General features: G+C 42.4%; 1 protein-coding gene across 1 annotated transcript in view; it reads left to right on the forward strand.

The window, feature by feature from the left end:
* Positions 1-12,310, forward strand: part of LOC104559832 (neural-cadherin) — a 41,497-nt gene that overhangs the window by 13,124 nt on the left and 16,063 nt on the right. The window contains exons 10-17 of the mRNA XM_061995889.1: positions 1,908-2,080; positions 2,196-2,363; positions 3,292-3,541; positions 6,089-6,216; positions 7,174-7,360; positions 7,521-7,664; positions 9,053-9,336; positions 10,305-11,922. Of these exons, the coding sequence (XP_061851873.1) occupies positions 1,908-2,080; positions 2,196-2,363; positions 3,292-3,541; positions 6,089-6,216; positions 7,174-7,360; positions 7,521-7,664; positions 9,053-9,336; positions 10,305-11,922 (2,952 nt within the window). The remainder of the gene's footprint in view (positions 1-1,907; positions 2,081-2,195; positions 2,364-3,291; positions 3,542-6,088; positions 6,217-7,173; positions 7,361-7,520; positions 7,665-9,052; positions 9,337-10,304; positions 11,923-12,310) is intronic.

Raw genomic sequence — 12,310 nt, forward strand, 5'->3', positions numbered from 1 at the left:
TTGCATTTGGTAATTATGGTGCCTTCAGCACTTCAGAGAATTGGGTAGGTTTTCTTCTTTTTTCATGAACACAGAGAACCAACAAAGGTCCTGAAGCAAAGGCGGTCCTTTGGGATGGGGAAGTGGCAGATAATGAGGTCACTTTATGCACAGCACTTTTCCAGCATCTGTACATAAGTAATCAATGTTTGCACGTCATAGATTTAAAAATAGCTTATTCTCTAACAAGATCAAATGCCATTAGTCATAGGTTTCTATTCTTCCTGGAAACGGCTGATTCCTTGTTCCTCTGCATGAGGATGTTGGTCATATCCCTGATTTAAGCCATGCATCTTATTATCTGCCTGCAAAACAGACGTTAAAGAAATGCTTAACTCTGTGCAGTAGGGATGGTATAAATAAGTGTTGGAGTTGTGCCAGCAGCAAGCACAAGTACACAAAATGAGAGTATTGCCTTTCCAAGTAATTTTGTATTTTTTCTTACAATGCAATTTAACAGGATTTGACTATAAAGTCATAAATTTAAACACAGGCAAAAAGAGTATTTTTACGGTGTTTATTAGCAATAAATTCCATTTTCACTGATCTATTTTAGTGCCAGTGAATCTCTTCTGAGAGCAACTTTGGCTTTTACTAACATACCAGGGATATGACTCCTAAGCAAACTAAACACCCTGGGAGACAAGGGAAACTAATTAAAGCTCAAATTTATGTTCATGGAGAAGCAGCCGTGGTGGTTTAAGGCTTTACTGCCCCACTGCCACAGACAGTAGATATCAAGGAAGAAAACCCAAATAGAAAGCGTGGCTACTCCACTAATAATGTGCATGTCTGATTGTCCCACCTCATAAATGTTGAAGGAGATACGTACAAGGGGGATCAAGGATATGAAACAGTTTCAGAATAAGAAGTGATTAACTTGACTGAGTTGTCAGAATCTAACTGTGACTGCCTTCCCACTGCCAAGGCTGTTTCAATACCCTGAGCTGATGGAGCATCAGTGCATAACACGGGCTAACAAGCCCCATCAGGCAAACAGACATAGCTACTTGGAGGAGGCTTTGGGGCTATATGGCTGGAAATGAAGGTAAGAGCAGGACCAAAGTCAAATCAAAACAATATAAGACTGGGATGTGGAAAAGAGGCAGATGGTAAGGCTGTAATAGCTTTATATAAAATTATGCCTGGAGTAGAAAATGACTGCTCATGATTTTGCATTATTTTGCTAGTGTCTCTACCAAGGATCATGCTTTAGGAAGACAAAACTAATTACTTTCCTGTGCAATGAGTACTTCCAGTGTGTGACTCTTGACACTGGATTTTTAGGTTACGTTTATAAAAGCAGGTGCAAAGAGGGACTGGTCTGTCTCGGGCTACAGACAGTGAGTGAGACCTAAGGAAAGGTGCATATTTAAAACCTCATTGCACCCTTGCCCTGAGCAGCTTCTCCAAAACACTGGGATGTTGTGAGGATCTCCACTGTGCTCTGTGATCACCCACTGCCTCCCATGAGCGATGCTGCTGCTGCCACTCGTATACAGGATTAATTCACTTTGCACAGAACTCCTTTTGATGCCAACCTAGTTTTGTCAGCAGCTGAGCCTAGCAGCCTGGGCTGTGATCTGAAGCAGTGGATGGGTGCCCACAGAGGTTTTTCATGAAGAGACATGAGTGCTGGCAGTAAACTTGCTCCAGTGGCTTAACAACCCAACATGTCAGGGGAAAGGGAAGGAGAAGCCAAAAGAGGACTGTAGACACACTGTTACTGATGATTCTTTATAACTTGTGTCATTACAAAACCATTTAATCTCACATGAAGAGGCTTTTTTTTTTACAGGAGTATTTCTATTACACACAGCTGGTAAATGAGAGCAAGACCTGCTGACAAAACCTTTGTCTTTTCAAAGACTTCCTCAGCGAAGACACTCCTGTAGGGACGAGTTTCCTCCGTGTTGCAGCTCATGACAGTGACCAAGGTTTGAATGCTGCTATCACGTACTCAATGTTAGAGCACCAACTGGAATACTTCCAGATCCACCCCAGCACGGGCTGGGTATACGTGAACCACCTGCTATCCCAGGTAATGCAACTCTGCTTGGAACAGAGCAACCTCCAACTCCTCAAATCCATTGCAGGGGGTTGATTACGATCTCTTGATTCATACTAAATAGTTTGCAAATATCCACCTTTCACAGGCAACACGTGTTAGTTGCTCTATTGTGGCGACAGACGGGGGGAACAGGAGCAGCTCGGTGGAGCTGACAGTGACTGTGACGGGTGCACTCAGCCAGCCGCCCCGGTGGGAGCAGAACAGATACTGCGTAACCATCCCTGAGAACACCGCTCGTGACACCAGCATAGTGGTATGTTTAAGTGCAATGACTTGTCTCCCTCTTCATTTCAACTTCTTACTCCAGTGTGCTTTGTTTCCATGTTGAGAGTGTATGGATGCAACCTTGCAACCTTACTGTATGGTGCTATTTCCTTATCAGCCTTCACAGCTGTGTACCCCATCAGTGTTTGTCGGGAGTACCTGTTGCAGGATAGCCCAGTGATTCAGCTGGCAGCAGTTTTCCCAATGGCTTCTTACACCAACATGTCTCAGGGTGTGTTCCCGCTGGCAGTGGCTTTGAGTGAGAAGCAAGACCCATGCGTTGCCTGTGTGGGAAATCCTTGCGTGTTCCCACCAAGGGCCAGCTCCTCACTCCTCCATCCTTCATGGACTGTGCTGCCTGCCTATGCCTTTCCTACAGTTTTTCTCATCTGAGCACTACAGTATGGAATGTCTGTAGTTTGCTTTGGGTTCTTCTGATCCAAACCAACTCCTTTTTAACCTGCACAGGCTTATTTTTTAAGGATAGTCTCTTCTGTAAGTTACCAGATAATTCCTGCCTTCCTTCTCCTGCATGTAATCTCCAAGCACTTGCAAACAATTTGGTTTTTGTCTGTGTCTTGGTTGGTAAAGTGTACAACTCAGTGGAGCATCCTTTTCAATTGCTTTTGTTTTGGAAGGAAGCGAGAGGAGAGATTTCCTTTAGCCAGAGATGCAGTTCTTGCTTGGCCCAGTTACAGGCTGCTAAATTGATTAAAGACCCACACAAGATCTAAATGTTTTAAAATTAAACTCAGCTCTGTAAACTGGTGGGGTATTTTTTTCTGTTATCCAGATCTTGCAGGCATTTATGTTTTTGGAGAACATAAATGCATGCATGTTCTTGCCATCAAGCTGAACATTTAACACTTGCAACCCTGTGCTTCATGAACATTTCTGGTGACTCTTTTCTTCTTCAGACCATCAAAGCCACATCTCCTCTTGGTGATCCCAGGGTTACATATAATCTGGAGGAGGGTCAAGTTCCAGAGACTAACATGCCAGTTCGTTTCTATCTGAAGCCAAACAGAGCTGATGGATCTGCTTCTCTTCTAGTCGCTGAACCACTTGACTTTGAGACAACTAAGTTTTTCACCCTGACAGTCCGGGCACAAAATGTCGCACTGACTCCTTTAGCTTCCTTTACCACTGTTTGTGTGAACATAACAGGTAAGCTGCTGCTGTTAGAACAGCTCACTCAGGATGATATTGTTATTCTTTTTAGTAGAACGCCACAAATTAAGGGAACATCCATGAAATGCCAAGCCACCTTACGAACACTTTAAGGAAGTTGTGCAGTCATTAAAAAGATTGATTTGACATAATTTCTGGTACAATTATCAAATGTGGAAATGTGCTAGTGCAAAACTGGGCTGTCTGAACATTAGTGCAACACTAATGCCTGCTTTTATAAATGTATTTTGAAAGATTTTCTTTTGATAGGAGGAGTAACCTAGTGTATGTCCTAGTATTGAAAGGGGACCAGTATTACTGGAAATACAGACAAGAGAAACAGACAAAATAGGCTGGGTTTGTGTTTGATATCTGTTTAGAAGTTTTCTATTGAACACTGGGGTTAAAACTCTAGATATGAAAATGCAAGGATCCTTACAGTAGGAACCATTTTCAAAAATTTGATCCAACTCTCCTTATAGTAGATTTTGTGAGGCTTTGCTCCTGTAGATCCATATAAAACTGTCAATCTGATTTTAATCCCTGCTTTTTGAAGCACTGGAGGAGTTACTTTTGATATGTAGGTGTTTAGTTGAAACCATGAATTCCAGCAAAAAGGTTTGTCTTTCTCGTCACCATGGAAATGATAGACCTAAGTGGTAACTTGAATGGGAATCCAACTTCCCTCCTTCACTTTATCACAGCATTGTCCTGTCTTCCACAGTACGCCAATGCAAACACCCTTCAGGACTGACCCAAGAGATTTTTCCTACAGTGCAGTTATTGGTATCAGAATTTGGCAGAATCTTCATTTTGCTCACAAGCAAAAATCCTTTTTCAATAACTTAGTATTTCAGACAAAAGAAGGTTTACACACATGTGTATGCATTAGTGGAAGGGAAAAAAGCAAGTGAAACACTTTTAAGAGAGAAATAACCACCAGAAAAATCTCATGTACAGAATTGTCTCTTATTTATGCACAAGCATACAGAAAGGGAAGACTTTTGTACCGTTGTATTTTCCTTCCCTTTCTTGGTGAATTTACTGAAATATATCTCTAACAAGGCATAGTCTCTTCTATAAAATATGTAAAAAAATCCTGTTAAAAAAGAAATCACAAATAATTGGGCATATAAGAGAGAAGGAAAACTGGGATTTACAGGAGCCAACACTAACAAATTAAAAAAAAAGACATTGGTTCTGCAAATAGTTGTGTGTCAGAATCAATGAAGTCGTGTGGCACTGGTGAAACTAAATGTGTGCTTAAGGGTTCCCAGAGTGAGATATTAAGAATTTTGTCTGCTCTTCATAAAAAACGGATCTGAGGAAGTGTGATTACAGCTCCTCTGTTTGGCACTGTGTCATGACACAGGGAAAAGGCTTTCTTAAAATGTGTCAAACTAAAAAATGCAGAAAGTTTTATGGGACTAACTATGCAGCATTTCTGAGTTTAGATATCTTACAGACAAAAAGGAACCCAGACTGATTTGTTATGGGTTGAGCAAGAGGCTGTGACTCCAGAGCAGTTTAAATGGATCGGAATCAGTGCTGCCATAGTTCTTGCCTGTCGCTTGTGTTCACCTGGTCCTATATGGGAATTTTAGGCATGGAATGTGTCAGAAATTGGTCCGTCAAAACACTTGACATTTTTTTCCAGTTTATGTCTCTGTAGAGATCAGGCAAGGAAGATGAGCAAGACCAGCACTGATTTAAGCTTAACATGCTTTTGCCTTGTACCTAACCTGACCTGACTGCAGATGGCTGCTACTGGGGCAGGCTTTCCCTTCCTTCTACTGCACAGTCCCTCTGTGTCCCTTGTGTTGGACCTGGCCATCACACAGATGCAGAGCCTGTCAGATCATAGCTAACCCTTTTCTCTCCAGAAAGTCAGTCTCTCTCAGAGCATCAAAATAAGTGCTGTCGACATGGGGCCACATGATACAGACAGTGAGAAGGAGGATCCCATGGGTTAGAGCAGCATGACAAGAGGTGGAAGATCAGCATGCTTCCTTTAGACATTGTCTAGTAGTTAGATGAGGGGAAACTAATGTGCAACTCCATCCTAAATAATCATTGGGTCCTACAGGCTAGCGTAACTTTGGCTATACTGCTCTGCAAAGGCCAGAAAACACTACTGTACACACATTCTTTGTCAACTCTATAGACTCTGCAATTTTAATTTCCACTGTATGTTAATCAGCCCTTAATAAAATGCTGAAATTAACTACTGCTGTAGATAACCAGCTTTTACAAGACTATGGATGAAAGGCCTCCTGGTCCTGACATTCATGGATTTACTATAAAAAGATTGCTGGTCATATCATCAGCTAGTATCTTAGCTGAGATTAGGCTACTGCCTCCCAGAAACTGCTCAATATCTATAAAATGCCTCTGGACAACTGCCATGAAAATGAGAAGGCCCAAAGCAAGATTGCTTCTTACTATGTGAGTTCTTTGTCCAAGCAAAATTACAGTGGTAGAAAAAAAAACAGAAAAAAAGCACCTTCATTTTCTCACTGTGATCCCCATCACCTCCTTTTGCAGATGTCAACGATAATGTTCCATTCTTCGTGTCTTCTAACTATGAGGTGTCTGTGCCAGAAGGAGCTGATGTTGGCAAATCTGTGGTTCAGGTGTTAGCTACGGACTTGGATTCTGGTCTACATGGAGAGGTTTGACCTTGCATTCAATTATTTTCCTCCCAATAGGCAAGTTTTAGTATTGTAGTTAGTGAGAGTGCACAGACAGCAGATGACAGGGTAATGAGCTGCAAACACTTCTTACAGCACTTGTCAAACGTTTGTCTAGCATATGCCTGATGTGCATAATAGGGGATGCAGGCAGAGAAAGTGCTATTGATGATCTTGAGATACTGCATCATAGTAGCTCATCCTGATCAGCAGCCATAACAAAGCACTGCTGCCTGATTCTCAGGGTTGCTTCCATTTCAAGACAAGAAAGGCTGTTGCCTCTTCAGCTTTTTACTTAATTGACCATCAGTGATTATGGTCAGTTAAACACAGACATTTAAATGCAGACAATTAAATAAAATTTCATTTCACCATCATTGATCTAATGGTTGGTCACATCATTGTCATAATGACCCAACTCTAGGAAAAAGCAGGATTATGAAGGAAACTGCTCATTTTCTGTGCATTTTCTGGAGGGAAGGGAAAAATGTGGATAACTTGAATCAGTGGAGGTTCACATTTGTTCAGTCCTTTTGAACAAGACCCAAATTCTTAGTTAGCTCCATCTTTTTTGAGATCAGAAGCACAGTGTGTTGCTAGAAGCTGAGGAGACAACAGGGAGGATGTTGTTTCATACGTTCTCTGTTCTTCTGTTATTCATGATCTTTCTTAACTGCTCCTGCATGTGACTGTTAGAGATTAGGTACTGGGCTTGATGGGCCTTGATATCACTGGTACAAATGTTCCTCTGTTTGAGAATTCTGGGGGCTTTATATCAATATGGGTAAAAGAAAACTTATGTCGTTGAACTGTCTTTCCTCGGGCTGTTGATACTTTGCAGACGGATCCAGGAGGCTACTGGAGAAGGGGAAGGTCACAGAACGTGGACATAAAAATGCCAGTGAAAAATGCAACCTCTCTTAACTTTTTCATTTTTAGGTTCACTACTTGATTTTGAAAGATGCTGGTGAGGATTACCAGTTCTTCACCATTGATCCTGAGACAGGAATTATTTCCACCAATACATCTTTTGACAGAGAGAAAAGAGCATCTTACTTGATTGAAGTTCAGTCTCAGGACTCTTCAGAATCTGCTAGACCTGGGGTTCATGGAGAGCCCAACACAGGTAAAAACTAGTAAGGAATTCTGTATTGGCTAAAAGATATCAGAGATTGGCTTCCTTAATTTTTCTAGACTTGGGGATTACATGAGCTGTTTGGAATTCAACCAAGTATTTCACCTCTGCCATTTCTAGTCTGCATGTTCCTCTTGCATCTCCTTCTTAGACACAGCCTATGTCAGGATTTTTGTCAGTGATGTGAACGACAACACTCCGGCATTTCCTCGGTCAGTGTATGAGATCAGCATAGATGAGGACAGGGATGTTGGAAGTCCTGTTTTGACAGCAACAGCAGATGATGAAGATGAGGGTGAGTGGACCCTGCCTGTCTTTCTAAGTCCTCTTGGTATTACTGTGTGTTGTGTGTAGGACTACTTCCTTCATGGGCAAGCTTTAATTATCTGCTTTCAGAAGATAATTAAGCATTGCAAGCATTTGTAAAAGTGAGCAGAGAAGTTCTGGGCACACAGAAGCATTTTTTTTATTAGGAGTTCAGGTTCACAGTGCAGAAGTTAAGCTAGCTGGCAATCTCTTTGGGGTAGAATCACCTGAAGTCACAACTGCCATAACTACACAAAAGGTAACATAAAAACTCACTCACTGCTGAGTACGTGCTTACTTTATGCTGGCTCCCATGACTTCCAGATCTCCCTGAAAGTCGGTTTTATGTTATACTATTGCAAGAAAATCAAACCTGTATGCTTTTTTGTGAGTTAGTGGGTTTAATATGCTTGTGGAAGAATCTGACTAACAGTGGAAAATGTGGGATGACATGGCCAGAAATGAAGGCAGAGAGAAGGCAGGAAAAAAAGAGAAAGCCAGACCTTCTTTTAGGGTTCACATTTACATCAGCTCTGATGGCACGAAACTGTCCCTATAACAAGGTGGCAACAGATGGGCTGAGTGAGTCCAACATCCTGCACCACCAATCAGTTCCTATCTTTGCTTCTGCTGTGGCTTTTTTGCTGGTTTCATGAGTTGGTCTAGCTCAACTTGCGGGAAAAAAACAAACCCATTGAAAACAAGCAGTCAGACTGGCCCAAAGGAGCACCAGAGGAACGTCCTGCTGGGAGCAGGTGGGAGCTGACCATTCCTTTTGGTTGCAGTGCTGTACTGCCTGTGCCTCTTAGTGACTGTGAAGAATGTTATCTATTTTTTGCCTTTTCACATAAGTAAACGTGAAGCACCAAACAAAATTTTTTGCAGCAATCAAATGACCATTGTTGTACAGATGAAACGTTCTTCTGAGATGAATTCTTACTCAAAATAGAGGACTCCTGTTATATTTTAGCACCATCCAGTGGTGAAAAAAAAGTTAAGAAATATCAACATTTGAAATGGGAGGCTTAGGAAACAAAAATAGCTTCTAGTAATTTTTCTAGAATGTTACTTTTTTAATATTATCAAATGAATGCACAATAAATTAGAGGCACACAATTCCTTCATTATCAAAAGAGGTGCTTGTCTGTGACTGCAAATTGTATTTATAAATGTAAATGCAGACCTAGCCACCAGTCTACCATACACTAACCCTTCAAATTATATACATGGATCATTCTGTTTGTGGCCGTGTCTGTGTTTTATCTCACCCATACATTGTAACAGTCTGGGCAAATAAGCTTTCTCTCAGGTGCATGTCCACTGTGTGTAGCTGGCTTGAGCATTCGCAGAGCAGTGGTCATTTGCTTTCTCTTGTAGGTGCAAATGCCAAACTAAGATATCAGATCACATCAGGAAATATGAAAGGAGTTTTTGATGTGGAACCTGAGGTTGGAACTATCTTCATTGCTCAGCCTCTGGATTATGAACAAGAACAACGTTACGAGCTCCGACTTGTAGCCTCTGATGGAAAATGGGAAAACCACACTCTTGTCATCATCAATGTTGTCAATAAGAATGACGAAGCACCGGTCTTCACTCAGAGCGAATACCAGGGCAGTGTCTTGGAGGAGCTAACAGATCTGCCTGTACTCATCCTAAAGGTAAAGCAGTTTGCAAAGCAGAGCAAAACCTAACTTTTCCTTCATCTCGATCCCATCCATTCAGACAAATCCAAAAGATAGTTTCTGTAGGGTGGATGAGACCTGCTATTGGGATTTAGCTAGCAACTTTCTGTAAAGAAAAGAATAAAGAAAGCCTGTTTGTGTGGTGGACTTGCTCCCTTGACCAGCATAAACAACAGTTGGAGACAATTTTAAGAGTGTTTATCAACCTAAATGATTCTATGATTCTAAAAGTAAAAAAATGTGATGGCTTTCCTTTACAAAGGAGATTTAGTATATCTTGAGTAACTGTATAAACATAGCGTAATTGGCATATATACCCATATATGCATTTAATGCATTTAAGTCATAGACCCTTTGGCTACATTTATACTACCAAATAAACATTACCAGGAATTGTTATTTGACTCTGGAACTCAATCATCTTCACTGTTTTGTTGTTAGAGCAATCCCTGGTGTGAGGACTGCTTGGCTGCCCCAACTAGCAATCTCCCAAACAATCCCTGGATTGGAGCTGGGAGTTCTCCCTGGCCTGTGCAAGTCAGCTTGGGTGTATGGCCACCCTGTTTTTGCAGCTTTCTGTTCTCTTGGAGAAAAACAGTTCCTGTTTGCCTCTGTATTCCAGCTCCAAAGAGTTTCACAAGAAACATTTGCTTAGCAGATCTATTATTACTTCTACTTGGGTTTTCCTGCAGTTATCTCCTCTCTCAAAAAATATTCTGGGAAGTAGAATGTATTAGTCTATCTAAACACAATCTTTTTGTTTCTCTAGGCTATGTGTGGTGTTTATTGAAAGAGTACTTGACCTGAATGTCTCAAACCCATAGATGTTCGCTGTTAAAATGCATGCTATTTATTTAGCCTCCACAACAGCAACTGCTGTTGGTAAAAGAAAGGTATTTCCTCTTTCCTTTTACATAAGCACTTACCTGCCGTGCTTGTTCCAGGTTTCTGCAACAGACCCCGACCAAGCGGCAGATCAAACTGCCATTAACTATTCCCTGCACGGACAGGGGGCTGGTAGTGAATTCAGCATCGACGAGAACACGGGTGAGATCAGCGCAAGGAAAAGGTTAGACCGTGAGAAGCAAGGAGCGTGGCGCTTCCTTGTTCTTGCAACAGATGAGAGTGGAGAGGGGCTGACTGGCTTTGCAGATGTGATCATAGAAGTGAGGGACGTGAATGACAACGCACCCCTCTTCCTCTGTATGCTGGATGGCTGTTTCATGGGCCACATCCCTGAAGACTCTCCAGCAGACACTCCTGTCATGGAAATGACAGCAGTGGACCTCGATGACTCAAAGGCTGGTACAAATGCTGTGCTAACATACAGCATCATTCAGAATGTCCAAAATGAAATTAATCTGAACTTATTCTCGATTGACTCAGTCAGTGGCACCATCTATACAGTGCTCGGGTCCCTGGATCGGGAGAAGGAAGACAAGTACCTGGTAGTGGTTGAGGCCAGAGATGGAGGAGGGCTCACTGGGACAGGCACCGCCACTATTTTGGTGACCGATGTAAACGATCATGCTCCGGTCTTCCTGCAAAGCATCTACACTGCATTTGTCTCTGAGAATGCAAGTATTAACACAGAGGTCGCCATGGTGTCTGCTGTGGACAGAGATGAAGGAGAAAATGCCATGGTGACGTTCAGCATCCTTGATGGGGACAATGACCGCAAGTTTTCTATAGAGACAGATGAAGTCAACAACTGTGGGTTAATCCGACTACGGAAGCGGATTGACTTTGAAAAGCCTCATGAGAGGGTGTTCAATTTGACTGTTAAAGCAGAGGACATGGATTTCTTTAGCATCGCTCACTGTGTGATCTACGTGGAGGACTCCAATGACCATGCTCCAGTCTTCTACCCTCAGTTCTATGAAGTGTCTTCACTGGGGGAAGATTCACCTGTTGGCACCAAAGTTGTTCAGGTTTCTGCTGTTGACTTGGATTCTGGTCTGAACGGAAGGTTTTCTTTCCACCTGCTAAACAAGTCTGACCCAGATGGGCAGTTCTCTGTGGCTAGCGATGGGTGGGTGATGGTTGCAGGACTGCTGGATCATGAGACGGTGACACAGTACCAGCTCATTGTCATCGCCACTGATATGGGGCAGCCCCCTCTGACTGGCAGTGCCACCGTTTCTGTCACTCTGCAGGATGTAAACGACAATGGGCCAGAGTTTGAGGCTCTCTATAACCCGGTGGTCTGGGAAAACACAGCTTCTCCACAGGTCGTCCAGATGAATGAGACCTCTACTTTGCTGTACGCTAAGGACCGAGACACTGCTGCCAATGGAGCACCTTTCTCCTTTCACCTTCTCAGTGGTTTCGATAGTCTGACTAACTTCAACTTGCAGGACTTCCACAATGGAAGTGCCTTGCTCACCGCTCTGCGTACCTTTGACAGGGAAGTGCATAAGGTGTTCTACCTGCCCATCCTGATCACAGACAGTGGGATCCCACCCATGAGCTCCACCAACACACTGACCGTAAATATCGGGGACCAAAATGACCACCCACATTCTGCTGGCTACATGGAATGTCTCATTTACAGCTATGATGGTAAATCACTCCCTCATGCTTCCCAGTGCTTCTGAATGAGCAGCTGTGAGATTCACAAGAGGACTCTGTCTCATTCCATATAAGCTAAGATCTTAGTAGAAGTGCTACTGAAGTTTGCTTAAGGTGTGTGGGGCACATGACTCATGCTTTGTAAAAGTAACTGAGCCAGCTTTGAAGGAAGAGATGCAGTTTCCCAACAGCATTAACATTTTCAGGGGAAAAAAAAAAACCAAAATTCACAATGTTGCTGAGAAGTGATAGTTCTGAATGCTGAAAACCTTCTTCCTCCTCCTTAAACCTTTTTTCCTCCTCCAAACTCAATTCAGTTTTAGTGAATACTCTTCAGCTGAACTCATATGTAAACTGCCTGAGACATTCATATAAGACT

Source organism: Colius striatus, chromosome 4 (assembly GCF_028858725.1).
Source record: "Colius striatus isolate bColStr4 chromosome 4, bColStr4.1.hap1, whole genome shotgun sequence".
In the NCBI taxonomy this organism is placed as follows: Eukaryota; Metazoa; Chordata; class Aves; order Coliiformes; family Coliidae; genus Colius; species Colius striatus.